Source organism: Agelaius tricolor, unplaced genomic scaffold (assembly GCF_023055355.1).
Source record: "Agelaius tricolor isolate 1412-34295 unplaced genomic scaffold, bAgeTri1.0.p SCAF_50, whole genome shotgun sequence".
Classification (NCBI taxonomy): Eukaryota; Metazoa; Chordata; class Aves; order Passeriformes; family Icteridae; genus Agelaius; species Agelaius tricolor.
Genome location: NW_027269310.1, coordinates 634054 through 653800, shown reverse-complemented (window position 1 = coordinate 653800; position 19747 = coordinate 634054). Strand labels below are relative to the sequence as shown.

The 19747-nt window shown below is 38.4% G+C and overlaps 1 protein-coding gene across 1 annotated transcript; it reads right to left on the bottom strand.

The window, feature by feature from the left end:
• Nucleotides 1–2421: 2421 nt before the first annotated feature.
• LOC139604350 (synaptonemal complex protein 1-like) lies at nt 2422–9667 on the bottom strand. The gene is made up of 5 exons (XM_071455533.1): nt 9611–9667; nt 8883–8945; nt 7917–8033; nt 6470–6562; nt 2422–5563 (listed from the first exon to the last, which is right to left on the bottom strand). Exons 3-5 carry the CDS (start codon nt 8010–8012, stop codon nt 5468–5470), a joined length of 285 nt encoding a protein of 94 aa, XP_071311634.1. The 5' UTR covers nt 8013–8033; nt 8883–8945; nt 9611–9667; the 3' UTR covers nt 2422–5467.
• Nucleotides 9668–19747: the final 10080 nt, after the last annotated feature.

Here is a 19747-nt window from a genome sequence, read left to right as displayed (position 1 = left end):
CCATGGCGCTGCCTGATGCAGTTCCTGCCACCACATCCCCCCTGCCACCATTGTGGTGTCCCAGCTGAATGTCACCACCCACCAGGGCAGGATGGGAACTTGTTCAGCTGGTGACAAGTGGCCCAGGAGTGAGTGACAGCCACCAGGGTGTCCCAGGGCCACCGCGCTCAGGGGACCCCAACTGCCCCTGGGGACAGGGCAAGGGTCAGTGTCACCCACAGGGGCCATGTGGGCCCATGCTGGTTGTCACTGGAGGCGTCCTGGTGGCAGCGTCCCCACAGGTGTGGTGACATTGTCCCCTGGTGTGTGTCCTGGTGGCATCGTGTCCCTTACATGTTGATGACCCAAGTTCCATCATCCTTGTTCTCCTCCCCAGTTCTAGAACGTTCCCCACTCCCGCTTTCCTATTGGTTCCCGTTGCCTGCAGCTCCTCCCCTGAATCCCAGTTGGTTGCTGCCCTTTTGTCCCGCATTTGCACCACCCTTGTTCCCTCTGCCCATTGGCCCTCAGGCCCAAAGTGCGCTGGTGTTTGCAGGGGTCCCAGGACGAGGGAAGAGACGAGAATCTTGACTCCATGTTTCAGAAGGCTGATTTATTATTGATGATATATATTATCTTAAAAGAAAATGATATCTTAAAACTACACTAAAAGAATTGAAGAGAGGATTTCATCAGAAGGCAAGCAGGGAATAGAAAAGAATGATTACAAAAGCTCATGACTCTCAGAGAGTCCGAGCCAGCTGACTGTGATTGGCCATTAATTAGAAACAACCAACATGGACCAATCAAAGATGCACCTGTTGCATTCCACAGCAGCAGATAATTCTTGTTTTTCTTTTCCTGTGAGGCTTCTCAGCTTCTCAGTTTCAGAAAATATCATGGCGACACCAAAGCTCCCCCTCCCTTGTCCCATATAAAAGCCTGGACCCTGCTTTGTTCTTGGTTCTTGGTGCCTGGACCCCTCGGGTGTGTTGGCCCATAAAGCACCCCTGAAACTCCAAGCAGGGATCCCCTCCTGCCTGTTTTCCCCCGAGCTGCAATCGCCATCGGCCTGGTGCTCGCTGAGCCATCCCTTTCCTAGAGGAGACGCCCTGGGGAAGGCAGTGCCTGGTGCTGGGGATGGGCACTGGGGACTGCTTTGGGCTGGGGAGACTGAACTTCCTTCCAGGGGCTTCTCTGGGGCAGGGCTTGGATTTGGCCTGGAAACAGAGGGAAGGTTCCAGGAGGGTTTTGTTCCTGCCCAGAGCCGAGGCCTTTCCTGTTCCTCATCCTGCCCTGGCAGCGAGGGCTTGGGGAGCACCAGAAAGGGGCAGAGACGCAGCTGGGACAGTGACCTGACTTGGCCCCAGGGCATTCCCAGACCATGTGGAAGAAGAATCAGTCTGGAAAGAGGGGGAAGAAGAGAAAGGGGGGGATGCTGGCAGTGATGGCATTTGTGTCCCCAGGTCACCATTGCCTGGGCTGGAGCCCTGCTCACCTGGGCACGGATGAACACCCACCTGCCCGTGGGAAGCAGGGAATGAATTCCTGGTTTTGCTTCCTTGCACAGCTTTTCCTTCCCCCATGGACCTGTCTGAGTCTGAGCCCAGGAGTTTGGGCTCTTTGTCTCTCTCACTGCCTGGATTCTCCCCCATGGGGTGCTCCCAGGAACTGGGCCTGAGGCCAGAGAAGGAGACAGGAGAGATGGAGCTGTGCACTGTGGCCATGGCAGCAAGCAGGGCACCCTCAGTCCATAAATAAAATCAGGCACAGAAACGGGCAGATGGGATTTTACACCCTTCCCTGCTGCTTGCATTTCCTGCAAGCTTTCTGCAGTGTTGCTGGCAATATTTTTGTACTTTTTCAGGTGATTTACACAGCACCTCACAGGACACACTCACAGGATCAGGAGAATTATGTGATATCCCATGGATTCATGTCCCTAGGAAATACCAAGGCTCTAGTTGATTAGTTACTGTTTGAGTCCAGAAGTGGGCAGTACAAACTTCCATTTTTCACTTTCAAGTGCTCATGGGGAAAGCACAGCAGATTCTTCCAGATCTCTGCACAATATTTGTTAGCTACATACAATAACAAATCTCATTTACATCGCTGCTCAACAGCTCAACATAAGGAACCCAAACTACTGGCCTATCCCTAAGACTACACAAAAAGAAGAAAACAAATCTATTTTGCTTCCCACTTCACCTGCATTTGGGATTTTTGATTTTGCATTATATTTTAACATGTACTTGTAGTTTTCTTGTTATGTCTAGGCTCTGAAGTAGGGTTTGTCGCTGTTGTGAAACCAAGATTAATCAAGGATTAATACAGAAATAGATGTTCTAATCTATCCTTGGACTTCTGCTGGTCCCTAGGGAGGCTGGTGGGTGATTTCTGTCTGTGTTCAAATATTTAAAGCAATAACAAATAGTCCCATACTTGATATTTCAGATAAACAATTTAATGGCATCTGAACATTGTTTTCACGATCTTATACCGTGCATCTTTTACTCCTTGTGAAGCTGAAATCTTTTTAAATACAAGCAATTCTACTGCAATTTTAGAAGTTTCAAAACCATTTTAACATACTGAAAACAAAACAGTCTAAAAAGACAGGTCTAACAGCCATTAAAATGCAGGAAAAAGCAAGAGGACTTCAGGTAAAAGAACATACATTGAACAGCAACATTTCTTCCACTATGTATTTATGTGTTAAAAAAAATGGAGTAAATTTAAAAGAACAGAAGTTCTTTAAAACCAGACTTTCTAATGCCAGAAACAGCTTTGAAACAACTTTCTATGCAGTTCTATTTATTTCAAAATTTAAAATTGGCCAATTTTTGTCCCAACATTTTGAAGCACAAGGGAGGAAAGGTGGAAAAGGCTCTGCAGAGGTTGCAGTTATAGATCTATAAAGTTCATATGTGTAAAGGAATGAACACAGTATTGAACACACTGAGTATGACAGAAAAATGCAACAAAGCACTAACTGAGAGAAAAACAACCCTGCAAGCAATGCCAGGGCACTGGGTATTTCTGCATTTTAAGCAAAGAACTTTACAACATCTTTAATTTTCCTTTTCCTGTCCATTTTGGAGAGCGCAGCCCAGCCCGCCTCGCGCATTCTCCTCATGGTTTTGAGTTTCAGAGCAGAGCCTGGAGATTTCACACTGGATGGAGCTGGGGTCCAGGAAGGAAAATAAAGCCATCCTTTAGTTTCTGTAAACAATCTGATTAACTGCTTGCTTTAATCTTAGGAAAGGCTAACATACCTTTTTTGGTGCTGTGGAATGTAATTGTGAAGCTTGTGGATAATCTTTGTACAAATTTTTAAACATTTCTTCTTCCGAGACTATGCTCTAATAAATGAAAAAGTTACTTACTCACACTATATTAAAAACTACTTTTTCTTTCCCCCTAGGGATATTAAACTATGAAAAATAAAAAAAATTAAGATGTCATTATGAGGCAAAACAGTTCAATAAAAAGCATGTTAATTATGTACATACAATTCCAGAAAGAACCAATCAATTAAAAATATACACATAAATATTGGCTTGAATGTGGAAGCCCAAACTGTTTATTTTCATTCTCAGAGCCAGCAGTGAGCACAAAGAAGTGCTCAGCACAGGATTTGCTCTCTGACTCTTACCAGGAGGTCAGTGTGCTCAGAGCTGTCTGACTGAGTGTCCAGCTGCACAAGCACTTTCTGCTTTTTCCTGCTGCTCTGCTCTGAAGGCAGGTTTGTGCTTCTTCCACTGTGCATTTTATCCATTGGAGGAGTCTTGATAGCATATGTCTGGGAAAGAAAACGTTTCTATTTTTAGATTTTATTTTATGGGGCAAGAATGGAATCTAAAGCCAAACTCAGGAGCCAGTTTACAGTCTGAGTGTCCAAGAATTCACCTGAGAGAAATGGTGGAACTCTTCTCTTTCCATCCAAACACGAAGCAATGACCCAAACAAAGTGGGGTGGGGTGGAAATAGCATTTTTTGTATTATTTTTGTTGCCAAATGAGGAGAATGAAGGGGAAGCTATGGAAGAGCTGAGTTTCATGGCACATTGTATTTCAGTTCTTCATGCTTATCTGCAGAAATTCAGGTTATTCTGAACTGTAGCCACGACATGTGGACCATATCAAACATCAAAGAAAATGGGAACAAACAAAACTGCAGGGAAAGGCTTTCAGAGAAAGATTGATAGCTATATCAAGATTGGTGTTACTTAAAATAGTCTTTTCACTAGAAGTTAAACTAAGAAGCCTTGAATGGTCCAGTGCAGTCCTTTTTCAGACAGATAACATCAAAGTGGTGCTGGATTCCATTGCTCCAATATGAAACCCACAAGTGAACTCCTGACAGGGAAGAAGGGTAAGTTCTGCAGTCAGGACTACTTTGACACTTTGACCATTTTTACAGCTAGATCAGCTTTGTTCTCTTCCATAGAGGAAAAGTGCCTTTACAAATGGACACTTTTAAGACTGAGTAAAACAATTCCAGAGACATAAAAAAATCAACAACTGAGCAAGAAAAATTACACAGTGGGAGCCCTTCCAGAAACTGCTGTCTAATATCTCCATGGAATGGTAGGACCCTTTAAAATCCCTTCTTATCCCAGGGAAAAAAAATCATCTACAGAGAAGTAAGAAATACAGGCAGAAAAATGCAACAAGAAAAATTCACTGTTAGGAGCTACAAAACTTCAGTGTTGGACTGCCCAAGGGGCTTCCTGCACTGAAGGAGATATTTTTTATTTTTATCTTTTTTATTTTAGGAATATAATTTGGAGACTTTCTATTTTTACATGAGTAGATTCACTGTATAGATTTAAACAAGGTTTAGGAGTCCCAGGAACATAAATTTTTATTTTCTATAATTTAAAAAGTTTGAAGTCCAAAGCATTCCAATGTCTTTTGTTGAATGCAAATAAATTATCATGGCACTTCAATTGATTCTACACATATAAACACTACCAAATTCTAAAAGCAACTAAAAAGTTGAAGTTACCTTGTGTTTCTTTTCACTTTCAGGAATCATACTGTGAGAGTGCTCTTTTACAAGATTCTCCTACAAAAGAGTTATGTGACAGCAAGGAAATATTTCTTTGAATTCAGTTGTTAAAAATCTTCTTGGTGTAATTACACAGCACAGTCTATAATCACAGACTGTTACAAAGCTCACACAAAAATATGACCAGATTTAGCACAGCCCCAGTATTCAAAAGTCACTGAAAAAACCCCTACAGTTTAGGGAACTTTTTTGCTTTAGCTAGTTAAAATTAACTAAACTAAAGGAGAGTTTTGTTTTGTTGTTTGTTAATTTATATATAATCTATAATCACAGAGTGTTATACAGTTCACACAAATATATGACCAGGTTTAGCACAACCCCAGCATTCAAAAGTCCCTGTTTTTCTGTTCAGTTTCATTTCTTATCCAACTCCTCCCACAGCACGAGCCCAGGCCACACCTCTCACCCCCACTGCTCAGTGAATAAAAAACTCCACCTTCTCTTCAATTTCTGCTTTCAGTTGTTCCTTAAGGGAGGCCAGTTCACTTTTCAAACATGACAGCTCATTTTCCTACAAACCATTAAATAAAGGACAGGGTTAACTATGCACAGCCCAGAAAAAAGAAAACAGTCCCAAGTGAGACAGTAATTAACAGGGACACTCATTAGATACACAAGAGAATTCTATTTGCTTTTCAGCCCTATACTTGAAGCTTTGCTTTAGCTTGTTTAAAAAAGACTGAAGCACTATAAGAAACAGGGACTTGATCAGAAATGTTCAAGGTAAGACCTTAAAACACTTGGGAGAACAGGGCTGGGAGGGCACAATCGAAATATTTACAACAAAAGTTTCCTATTCCAAGTGGGAAGTCAGAACATGACACACTGTCTGCAAGAGCAGACACAAACACACTGCTACTCCAATTCATTTCTAGAAACATTTGGAGTTTTTAGTGCCCAGAATAAGATCTGCTGCAGCAGCTTGGGTGGGACTGCTACTGGCAAAAATTAAAACCACACTGGAAAAGTTCCCAGAGAACTGTCTCTGGTGGGAAAGACCCCAGAGCACAGCAGGAAAAAGAAACTCTCTAAGCAACCTGAAAAAAGATTTTTAGAAGTCACAAACTGACTGAAGATCCCATCTTTTGTCTCTCTGTGCTGTTGGGGGGCAAGAGGCAGGGATTGGGAAAAAAGGTGTTTTAAAGGTTTATTTTAATTCTCATTACCCATTTTTAATTCTATTAATAATAAAACTTTTGATGCTATTTAAGTTTGAATCTGCTTTACCCTCAAAGTGTTTTTCTCCTAATCCTTATCTCAACTTGAATTTTTCTTTCCCCTCCTCTGCTCAACTACAGCAGAGAAAAATGAGTGAATGTTTTTGTTGTGTGTGCCTGGCCCTTAGCCAGCATAAAACCACTCCACAATGACATCAGCCCCTTCACTGAATTACTGCACATTGGAAAGTACTCCTTACCAGTGCTCTTGCTGATGAGAACTGCTTTTGCTGTTTCATTTTATAGACTTTTAACTCTGCATCTTTTTCTTCAACCATTTTATCATATTCATTCTGGGTTAAAAAAACCAAACCAACAACAAACTCAAAATATGTGACTAAATGTTACAATTATAGAGTTATCCAGTCTTAAAACATAATTTTTTTCAAACCAGGCTCTTAAGATTCAGAAAGAAAAGATTCATTGATGCTTCTGCAGAAACTGTAAACCAGAAAATGTTCAATTCAAGTATTATTTTGTGGACTGGCAGAGAGTGCTTGATTTCTGTGCAGCAATATGTGCTCAGCACTAAGAGCCAGCTGTGCCATCTTTATTAATGTATCTGCTAAAGATATTGCAAAATAGAGGAACAGAAAGGAAAACTAAAATGTGTCAGGCTAAACTGCTGACAGTCACTAAGGCATCTCAGAGAAAGAGCCTAAACTGATACTGAAAAATATTGCACTCAGATGGTATCAAAGGAAGCCTGAACTGAAAAAAATCTAAAAATCCCAGAAGTTTAGATGAATGGAATTTATCTGCCCATAGGAATCTTTTGAAAATCTTCAAATGAATTTGATTTCAGATGATGCAAAGTCCAGCATGTGTTCAGCTTCCTTTTCCCAGATTCAGGCCTGTTTCTGCTTTGGAAAGGTCATGAACGTGGTATCACAAGTTATAAACATGCTGTTAACATGGTATCACACACTGCAAACCACAGCAAGCAGGAAAATCTCTTCCCTTGTGCTTTTCCATCAGTGCCATCATCTCAGTTAGCTTGTGCTGACATCTGGCATCAGTTTCTCTCTGTATCATTGCTGCTTCATCACAAAGCAACCTCATCTTTTCTACCTGTCAGTAATAAATTGCATTTCATTCATCAACATAACCATATATTTCTTTTAAATCTTAATTTCTTCTTTCCCCTGTGGGTGCAAAGGTTGCAGTCCCACTTGGGCTTTATTTGCTTTTCAGATCCCTTTCAAATCCCTCATCTTTTCTGCAGATTGTTAAAATGGGCAAGATCAAAGGTACAGCCATGGCAGGCAAGTTCACTTCAAACCAAAAGGCCATTTCAAGCACTCTGCCCTAACATTTCTTAGCATTGCCATCATAAAAAAAGTGTGGGCAGAAAAATACTAATATGGGAGAAGTTATAGTCTAATTTAACTATGCTGACTTTATACCAAGGGTGGAATTTCTTTGAACTATATCTTGAAAGCAAGAAGTTTTAATGGAGTTCTTATTTTCAAAGACATATTCAAATACGTCAGCCTAAGCACCTCATGTACTGAAGCTTTGCTCACAGGCATACACAAATTCCATTCATGTCTGAAATGGAAGAGCAAGGACTCTGGCCAATAAAGCTTCATAAAAACATTTTAAATTAAAAAAAATTAAATTGCAGTAAAAATTAACACCTCTCACCTCTTCACGAAGTTTATTTTCATTTCCTTTTCTTGTTTCTATGTCTTTTTGATAGGTGTCAACTGCTTCCTTATGTTGCTTGTTCATATTTTCCATCTCTAACTGCAATTTATTCACCTTTTGAGAATGCAGAATTGCTGCTGTTATTTGTTTAGGAATTACTGTGTTAATGATTTTTTCTTACCTCTTGTTTTTGAGCACAAACACACTGTTACTGTTCAGGTATATGATTAAAGTGTTTCCTATTTAAAAGTTCAGCTTTTTTTTTAATAAAGAGTTGAACTTTGGCCTGAAGTGAGTTGGAAAATACTCAAAGAAAGAATGGCAACAGCCCAGTGGGGAAGACTGCCCTAAGCAGTCACCCTAAATGCTGTGAATGCCTCAGAAAAAAACAAATACAGATGGAGATTTGATTCCCTCTCTTGTAAATCTGTATCAGATTTTCACAGCTTTTATGGTACATTTTTCTCCCAGCTGTGCATCTTGATTACAGTTTTTCCTTTTAAGGTTATCATATGAATATCCTCAAAAAAGTCCACTTTTCTTCAAGTGCAGTACCCAAAGCTGGACACAATATTCCCATCAGAGGGATTGCCACTGCAGAGCACATTTAAAGAACAGCCTTAAAAAAGTAATATATATACATATATGTATATGTCTTTTAAATGCTTTTCTGTTACTGAGGTTGCTGAACCCTGTTCAGTCCACTATCAACAAAAGAAAAAAAAAAAGGAACAGATTAGAAACATCATTAATTGCAATGTGAATCCATCTCTTAAATGTCCAACAGTCAGTGCCCAATGATTACAAATGGAAGCATCTTCTAAAAACTGTGAGCTCATTCCTGCAAAGTCTGTATCCCAGATCCCAAAGCAGCTCAGAACGTATTGAACAAGTATTATCATTACTTACAGTGGCACTTAAAAACACTCACCTCATCTTCTACAGGATGTTATTTAAACCTACCTTCCCTTCATAAGTATTGCTTTTCTTGCTTTCTGCAGTAAGTTTCTTTTTCAGCACCTTATTCTGGTGAAATAAAACAAAACAAGCACTGTGCCTTAATAAGTAAATAGAATTATGTAATGGTTTAACTGCATCAAGAAATTCCAGCTTTCATCAGGCAAATAACTCTCTGTTGTGCAGCTCAGGTTCCAGAACAATTCTTCAAACAAATGAATGTTCAACTAATTTCTGTGATAATTACTGTTTCTTCATGACCTTAAGAAAGGCTCCTCCTGAGCAAGAGCAGGGAATAACAAATGAGGTGCAGAATGGGAATTACAACTAAGATGCTGCTGACAGAAGGTGTGAAGATGTCATGACAAAAAATACAAGTTCTTTATATTTACAGTGAAGTTACTACAGTTTGTGCCAGTGCAGAATTATTTTCTACAAGTGGTAACTGAGATACTTATTACAAGTACAAAAATAACACTATGCACTAAATGAAAAAGAGTAGAAGTTCATTAAAGGTATTATTTTTGTAATTGCTCTTTTCAAATAAAGGCACATTTAACAAATCAAGTGATTCCTGAGATGACTCCCTAATTTGCTCAGGGTTAGGATAAGAAAGGAGAATTTTTAAATTACATAGGTGTATCTAAAGACATCACAGCAGACACAAACCTGCTGAAAAGGCAACCCAAAATATAATGTGTTTATGTATTTGTGAAATGAAAATCTCTACCCACCTCCTGCTGCAACTCTTCAATGCATTTGGTTTTATTTTCCACCTGCTGCTTTAAATTGTCCATCTGAAAGAGAGATTTCAGACATTCATTAGTAAGTTCTACAAATGACTCCCTGTGTGAGCAATTCCTGTAAATGTTCTCAAACCTGCACTTGCACCAGTCTGGTTTGTTCCAATGGGACTGCAACACCAGCTGACATGTTAGAATAATCAGAGTTTTAGCCATAAAGTACCACAAGATGTTAATTAATAGCAGTGAACCAGTTCCTTAGTGGTTATGGAATTAGGAAAGAAGAAGAAAAATACCCCAATATCTTCACAATTTAAAAATACACTTGTAGGAAGTTCCCTACATCCATGAAAAAATAAATTTCCCAATTATTTTCTAGAATCTTCAATGGCTTTTCCTTTCTCGAAATTTCATTTTCAGTACTCTTAACCTGAAATGACAATTGTAAATCTTTGACTGTTACAATGAAATTCTGAAATTTGCTAAAAACCCCAGGTTGCTTTGAACCAACAGAAAGAAAAGTAAAAATGTTTGAATCTATTTAAGCTAAAACTCACACTACATATAAAAAGCTAATCCAGAGCCCATCCATCACTGTGTGGGTATATGAAAAATCAGAAAAGCAGGTTCTCTGTTTGCCTGAAAAGAACCAAATCTTTCATATGAAACTTGCAGCAAAGAGTGAAGATCCCAGTGACTGTGCTTGTCTTTTGAAATACCAGGGCTCAGCATGGGCACACACAATGGCACAGCTGGCAGCAGCTGAGAGAGAAGAAACCTCTGGCAGAGATCACATCCCCCAGGCAGAGCTTTGCAGAAAAATCCCAACACAGATTTTACATTTAATGCTGTCCTACAGGTTCTGTAAGATATTTTCATGGCACAGGACATACATTTTCTTCTCTTTCATCCAGTGTACTTCTCATCTCTTCACCTGTCTTTGCCATTTTCTCCTTCCAAGACTCCAGTTCATTTCTAAGTGCCAAATTAACAAGCATTAGTAAATATTTCCTTCTTGCCTTTAACTTATTTTCAGTACTTCTAAGAAACCCTTCTTTTATTTTCTAAAAAGAGCTGCTAATGCTGATGGGAACTTCATAAGCTGCACAATGAAAATGTTCTTAAAATGCAGCAGCATGCCCAGTAAGTCAATCTGTGAACTGTCCATACTTTTTTGAAGTAGGAAAAGATGTTCCAGCTAAGCCAAGGAAAATACATCCTCACCTGGACTATTGCAATGCAGCTGTGAAACATGGGAGCTGCCTGTCTATTGAACTGGTGATACAGAGAGTAACTCTTACCCAGTTTTGCCTTGTCACATTTAATCCATAACCTTCACCTTCCACTTTCATTGCCTTCTCACCTGAGGTGTCTAATGCACAACAAGACAGCTCCTACTATGTAATACAAAATGATGGCAAACACTGTTCCTGCAGCAATTGGTATTTCTAATCTGAGAAAATTTCTACTTGGCCAACAGCAATTCTGAATAGTTTCTGTTTAGCTATATAATCTAGAAAAAATATTAATCAAAAAAATCCCAGAAAGCAGCATTTGAACACAATTAACTATTTGAGTCTACTTCCTTTCACAATATCAGTTATTAATATTTGTTTTTACTTGCCTTAGCTGGCTATTTGCCTCTTCTAGATTTTCAACTAACTGCTTTGTATTTTCTTCTTTTTTCTTACTATCCTAAATAAAGACCCATGTGTCAGCAAAGAAATAAAATTCAAAGTGACTTCTTAAAAAATTCAAAGACATCCAAAGCACACTGACCTGCCTTGCTCACAAGTGTAAATACACTTCCTTTCCAACTCAAACACAAAAAACAGCTCAGGTACTCTACAGACCCAAGTCATGTTGCAGCTCATCATCTAATTTGTAAAACTGAGTAATTTGTCAAATTGAGTATTGCCCTTTCATGAAACCTGGAAGTTTACAACTTGCCTCTTGTTGTTCTTGCAGTTTCTTGACTTCTGCAGCCACAGCATTTTTCTCTTGTGCTGTTTGTTCTTTCTCTAGTGAAAGCTTACTGAGATACACTGTTAGTTGTTCATTCCTTAACCTAATTTCAAACAAATGGCCAAGAGGAATAAGAAGATGCCTTTTGAAATCTCCTTTTAAATTAAACATACCCATTATCAAGTCTTATTCCATGCTGAAAGAAGTCCAGGCCTTTATCTACAAATATAAGCTTTGCAGCAGAGTCAGAGAGATGTCAAAAGGTGACAGAAGAAGGAAAGAAAATCAGAGTCAACTTTTATATAAATCTCATGGTTAATGAAGATGATGTAGTTCAAAGCAAGATTAACCATGAATTCAGAAACTTTCTCTTCTTGTTAAATAAGTCAAAGAGATATGGAACAACTACATATGCCATAGAATACATACAAATAGAGAAAGTGGAATTTAGAAATGTAAGTCTAGAATTAATGGCATATATGTGGTTCAAAAGTTTGATTAGAAAACAATCCTAGTTCATTTCACTGTGGATTAAAGCAACTCCACCAAAACGAATTAAATATTATATTTTCACGATGGTCATACGCCTCTTGTTCAAGATCTGTTTTCAGAGTCACAAGCTGCTTTAAATAATCTTGTTCCTTCTCAGCTGTACTTGTCAGCTGTGCTTTCAAATCCTGGAATTCTTTCTGCAAAATGAAAAGGAAGAGTTTTGAGTATCCATGTGCAAACTCCAACTGCTGGAGGTTATCAGACATGAACTAAGAGCACAAGGCTTTCAGAAGAACCCAACAACATCCATGGCATGGATTATCCAGGTTGGATCTTTCCAGTCTCTGCTGGGATCTGGAAGTGCTGTGAGATAGTGAACTGTGACACCAGTGCTGTTCATGTCTGTCCCCTGCTGTGAGTTTAATTACCTGGGCTGCAAAATTAGGGTGGGACACTGCTCTGGGTGCTGTTCCTTATGCATAAACTTGTGTACAAGTCATGATGTGTACCTTCACTATTTCTAAAAACATGTTACTATTGCCCTACTTCAGACCTCTCTCATCTGGAGAGCATTTTCATTGCTCTCTCCACATTTTTCTCTCTCTGCATATTTTCTACAGTAGCCTCAAGACTCTTCTTCAGTCAAAGTCCTCCAATTTGCCCATTTTAGAAAATGAGTGAAACTCAGTTCAGAACACTCAATGCACAGATTAGAACAACAAGCAAACACAGTGAAATGCACACCTGATTTCCCACTATCTTAACTTGAGTTGATATGGATTCTTGTTAGGCTTGTAAATCTAAAATCATAATGAAAAGAAACCTCTGTTCAGAGTGTATTTCATATAGCTGAGACTTCTGTGACAGAAAATGGGCCTGTGTCACAGTACAGCAGGGTTCACAGAGGCCAGAGCTAATTACCTTCCTGTAAGGAAGAACAAACGGGAAAACTTTATATCCACAGGGAGTGGCATTTGAATGGGCATGAACAAAGAAGGAAATAACAAAAACCTTGAGAAGGAAAACCAAAAACATGGGAGACAAGAAAAACTAAAAGCACAGGAGACAAGAAAAACAGTGGCAATAAAAAAGTTCTCCAAAGAAAACACTGAAATTGTGTGTGAGAAAGTTTAGTAGAAATGTTAAGGTAGACTAGATGGTGTTTATTTATGACATTTAAGATACTTACAAAGCAAGAGGAATTTCATATGAAGAGCAAATGCCATGAGATTAATAAAATGAATATTTACCAGAGTTTCTGACAGCTCTTCAAGGTGCACTTCTTTATCACATTTTACTTTAGTCATCTCTTCTACAGCACATGGAATGTAAAATTAATGGAACAGAAATGATTTTTCATATTTAGCAGGCAGTATAAAACATTTACCCCTTTTGAATACCCAGTTCTCAAAACTTGTTGGATTAAGTTAAGAAGCTGAAAAGCTAATTTATGACTTAATCTAAATGTAGACTTGAAAAATGAGTCAGACATTAGCAAATCTCTATCTGAAGAGAAACTAAATATTTTTCTTGAATAAAGTTTAGAGCCTATTATTTCCCACAACTATAACTTCAAATAACCATGGACTGTAAGACTAGAGTATTCTGCAAGTATTGATGCACCTGCATTGTTCCAGAAAAAAATCTGAACTGCTGAAGGTACCACATGGATCTGCTGAGAAAGGAAACCAGTTGTTACTGACTTCCAAATGGTTTCTATGTGCACATTGACAGTGCTGGTATTTTTTGCAAGTTCTCAGCAGCAAGGCAGAGCTCTCACTCTGGGGACTAAGGAGCACATCCCTAGAAAGCACAGGATATCACATTGATGATATTTAAAGACAACCCCTGCCAGCATCATTCCACTTCCAGCACGGGGAGGGTCCCAGAAACCTCAATGGGAGGGTTTCATCTCTGCTACAGAAGTCACTCCTGGCACCTGCAGTGCTGCTGCTCTTAGCTGGAAACCAAAATTACCTCCAGAAGAATTCATGCAGGAATGGTCTCACTATTGGAGCTCTGCACAGCACTGCCCTTTGGCTGCTGCCAGTACCAATGACCCCCAAAGAAAAGGGATCAGCTGAGTCAAAATAAATTCAGGCATTCCTGATAGGTACAGGTACTGTAAAATCATTTCTCCACCTGCTAGAGACAGTCCATTTCCAGACAACAGCAGAAAACATTTTTATTACTGCCTGGCTCATTTTCTGCCTTTCTACAAGCCTTACCCAGTTCAGCAGATTTCTTTTGGAGCTCCAAGGTAAGCAGCTTTGAATCATCTTCATATTTCTTTAATCTAAGAAAATGGTAAATTAAAAACCCCAAATGTAGGGTACAAAGCACTCACTGCATTTGAAACTTCAAGGACAATAAGACAAAGTCTTAGCACAAGCACTTTAAGAACATTTACCTTTCAACAGGCAGATGATGAATCTGCCTGCAGCACATATCAAATTACACTTTTACAACCTCAGAACAGTAGACATAAAAGTAAACAAATATATACCTACAGAAATCTCTATTTCTTAAAGACAGAGTTAGGAAAGTTGGAGGGGGCAAAAATTTACTTTTTATAGACCAGTATCAACTATCACCAACAAAAAAATTTACATTCAATTCTCTGCATTTAGACCACTGTGTGGAAAAAACCTCCAAATTTCAGCTTCATTTCCAATGGTTCTTGATTTTGTCATAGACTGCAACCTGTAAGATCACTCTTGGAATTGAAACTCATTAATTTACCTATTTTGCTCTTCTTGCAGCAAGCTTTTCAAATTGGCAACAGAAGTCTCCAACTCCTCTGTCAGGGCTGCAAGCAAAGCCTTCATTTTTTTACATTCTTCCTCCTGCTCTTCCTTTTCTCCAGTAACCTGAATTAATGTTTTCACTCTAGTCTGGAGCTCAGTTTCCAAGTTCTTTTGAGTAACCTTCAAGACATGATATCATTTCTAAACATGTTTTGCAACAAACAGCTACAGCTGTTTCATGTCTAAAGTATCCATAATTATTGATGCAAATACTCCTCTAGTCTATTTCTACTGTAAAACTATAAGCAAGGGGTACCTCTGCCTTTTGCAATGACATTTTAGCCTCTTCCAGCTCTGCCCTCAAATGTTCTTTACTGACCTGGAATTCCTTTAACATTTCTTCATTATGTACTAAACAAAAAAAGATGTCAATATTTTTAAAAATAGGATATTTATAAAAGTATATATAAATATAAATATAAATATATTATATAAAAATATAAATAAATATATAAAATACAAATATAAATATACATATAAATAAATATATTAAAAATATATATAAATATATTTATATATATGTATATAAAAGTACTGCCAAAAATGGAAAATTACATACATTTAAAGAATTTAACAAAGACCAATGGTACTGACATCATATAGTATAAAATAATAGATAAAATTTGAATATAGATGGCTTAAAAATATTGAAAATCAAGTTCTGAAAAGTAAGTTTCCTCAGTGACATCTGCCTGACTGTAAATTTGCAAAACTGAAGCAACATATTTTCCCCTTGCAATCTTCCAAAGCTCTCAGTGCTTGACTCACCCTAAAAACGACCCTGCCAGTCCTGCTCCCACAGGAGCAGCTCCTGTTCCAAACAAAAATAAGGCCTTCAAGGCCCCAAAATTCTGCTGCCAACCAGCAACAGAATAAAGCTATCATGACCCTGTTTCCTATGCTTCTATAAACAATTACATATCATAAATAAACAATCATAAACAATTACATTTAAATTCTATAAACAATTACATTTAAACACAGCAGGCAGAACTCTTACATTTTGCTTCCATTAAGTCAGCAATCTTATTTTGTGACGTCTGCAGCTGAGCCTTGATGTCTGTTATGACATCATCTTTTTCATCTCTCTCTATGGTGAGAGCTGAAATCTAGAAAAATGCAAGAAATATCATCATGAAGTCTGGAAAAGGGACAGATGTTAATTTTCATTTGTACCCCAGGTATGATAAGCAGACATTTTGCTGTCATTCAAGTTAGATTAAATAGATAGATAGACAGACAGACAGACAGATAGAAAATATTTGGCTAGATATAATCTTAGCCAAATATTGATCAAGTCACATTACTCTAAAGAAAAAAGTTCTCCAATTCTAAATCAAACCATAAATTCCAGTAGACTAAAGGTACTGAAAGATCACTAAACTTAGCAGAATTTGACTTAAATGCAGCTTCAGATGTTATTTTGTCTTTTTTACTAATACCCAGAAACACTTCTTGGCTCTTGCATTGCCCCTTTAGTCACAAATAAAGCTCTACATATGAGATGGTAAAATGAGCAAACCTGCTTTTCCTTTTGACTGACTTCCAGTTTGCATTCTTTTTCAAACTTGTCCACTTTTTCTGCTTCTTCTTTTACTTTTGAGATACAGTAACATCCACAGTTAACATTCTAGCTGAAATATATTCCAAGTTCAATACAACTTCCACTTTAAGATTGCTTGGAATTGTACAGCTGTACCTTTTGTTTCCCAAGAGTAATTGTTGAGGCAATGTTTGATTTTATAATCAAAATACAAACAGAAAAGAGCATGTGAAAATGAAACAGGAACACACCAGGCTATACATACAGAGAGAGAGCATTTAGCTAAAGTTTCTGTAGCTATACACTAGTGCATTATCATTTAAATAAACCAACTATGTGAAATAGGTATTGATCTCTAGACTGTACTTCACAGACAAAACTTCAATGTTGAGTGACAGTTTGAAAAATAAAGTTCCAAATTTGGCCCAGTGGAACAGCAACAGAAGGGGCCAGGCAGTGAACAAAGGCTGCATGAATAAAAGAAGGGTCCCAGTATCTCAGGGTGACCTGCTCACCATTCCAGCCCTTCACATCTGTCTGCCCTGGCCCTGCATGTGGAACACAAGCTATGAAGTACAAAATTGAGCCAGCTGCATAAACACAATAAACTGAATTCTCACATTTGAAACTCATTTCCGATCTGTCGTTCTCTGCTTGCACACGAAGCTCTTCAAATGCCGCTGTCATTCTCTAAAAACAAAATTTAATATCTGAAGTTCAATACTGGAAACCCTGGAACTTCTCCAGGGGCTGCTGCCCACCTCAGCCATTCTGAGGAACCAGCAGGTGGGTGAAACAGAGCCCAGAAAGAAGCCAGAAGTTGTGGCAGTGACCCAGCACTAAGCACCCATCCCACAGATCACAGGGATCCACATCCCACACACTGCTGCACTTTCTCCATTGAATGTGTTTTATGGAACACAAAAATCATTCTTGAAAAGGGACTGAAAACCCAACTTCCTGCATCACACATGACATGATACCCACACATGATGGATACAAACAGTATCCCAACATAAACATGGAACTCAGCTCAGCTCACATAACTCACATTCCTTTCATCAAGCTCGGTCACTTACTTCTATGTTGCTATGAAGTTCCTCATACAGTTGTATTGTTTCTGCCTTTTCCTGTTCATCTATCAAAGCAAGAACATATGAGAAAGTTTTTCTTTTCAACAAGAATGCCAGCTGTCCAAGTCATTATACTTAATCAGCAAAATGAATTAAAAAAGGAATTATCAGCTCCATTCTTATTAAATAAGTCCTTATGAAACATGGTGCCAAAAGTTACAGAATTTAGGGAAAATGTGCATTTCATTGAAACATTAAGCAAGCTCAGCTTTTAAATTTCCTTCCTAAGATATTTCTTTCTGTGAAAAGTCTAATTCTGGATCAGTTGATGTGACCATATTAATTAATATAGCATTAATGCTGTTGAATAATAATGTATCAACACTGTTAGTATTTCTAAACTGTAATCTAGGGTTTAGCACTGAATTTCTTCCTATCAGCAGATACCTATAACCACAGAGCTGTCATTAGAAAATTGCAACACTCCATGTCCATATTTTCCTTCTTTCACTTTTGTAATTGATATTATTTTTTTCCTAAGAAAACAATTAAAAAGAGAACAGTAAAAGAAACAGCTATCAAAAAAGAACAGTCCATCTATATACAAGTGTTTCTAGAATTAAGGCTAAAAAGAAATAGACACTTCTTAAGTATCCAGGATCAAGTTAGTAAAATTCTAATGGTTAGAATAACAATTCTAAATTGCATATAAAGTAGAACTTCCAATCAAGAACATATTTTAAAACCTCAAGAATTTAAACTGCATTAAGTTATCCAACTGTTCTGGCTTGCTCAGTTTCATGAGAAGAATTCCAGTTACTCATTATACCTTGGGGTTAAGACCTTTTCTCCCCATAAATGTGTGATGGCTGAAAACAGGAAATGTCAGCTCTGGAAATTTGTTAGAGAGTGCTGGGAATTTAGAGTAGATTCTACTGCCTAAAAACAGGCATGAAGTGTCACTTCTTCTGTCTTAATATATTCCCAGTGTGTGGATGGCCCTGCAAACCTTCAATGGGCTGAGCAGCCTTGAGGAGCCCTGCCCTGCTCTGGAGCGGCTGCCAGGGCCAGTCAGGGCTGTGGGCACAGCCTCAACCCTGGGTCACTGTTTGGGCACCCAAAGAGCTCCCAGGCTGGCACCTTTCAGCAAACAATTTCACTGGCTTCAAAAGCCCTCTGCATTCAGCATTACAAACCAAAAGTCTGTTAGACCTGGGGCTTCACTTCCAATTTTGTGAGCCACTTAAAATTCACTTTTCACTCTGAGAGCCACATCCAGTCGATCCCAACTGGAGAACTTCTCTGAACAGCACGAGAAATTTCTTCTTCTTTCTTCTGTTTGTGAATTTAGAGCAAGCTAGAAGTACATTTACTCTGATCAATAAAAGCTAAAAAAGCATTTACGTTTGCTGGTCTTCTCTGTGATGTGAGTGCAGGTTTCCTTGAGCACATTACACAGATGCCTCGAAGCAGCAGCTCTAAAGGAGGGAAAAAATATCCTGTTTGCACAGGAGTGCACAGTACTTTGTGTACCTAAGGAGTAACAATGGAAATGACCTTCAAAATTTAACAGCTACATAAAACTGCCCACATGGAAACTGATTATTTCCACCACAAGAATATATACTTGGTTCTATTATTACTCTTTCAAGAGATCTTTATTTTCACATATCTCATCTTCCAGTTTCAAATGGAGTTTTTCATTTTCAAACTAATTTCATAGGGAACAAATGCAAAAAGACACTGTTATTGAAAAATAGATTAGAAATGCACTTTGACTTCTCAAATCCCTCATGAAAAAGTAATTTGGGGCATCAGTAGACAGAAGTCTGTTTTATCTGGTATTACATGCTGAGTCATCTTTTGCATGAAAGATGCAATAATTAATGAACAATAATTTAGCAGCAAATGAGACACTTACAGGTATATTCTTCAGACAAACACTCACACAGGACAGGTGCCTGCAACTTCTCAAAATAATCATTTTCTCAAGGCACAAACCAAACTGCAACAGTCTTTAAGATTTAATTGTATCAATAATAGTGTCATACTGAATCAGGAAGCGCTTAACTTTGTTTATTGAATGTATACTATACAATACTGGCCTGCAGTTCTTGAATGGCTTTATTCTGTGCTTCAATAGTCTTTTTATTTTCCTGGAGCTTTCTTTCTTTCTGGTTTAATTCAGTTTCCACAGTCAGTTTCCAGTGCTTGATCTTCTCAGCCTCTTTGTAGAGTTTTGAGAACA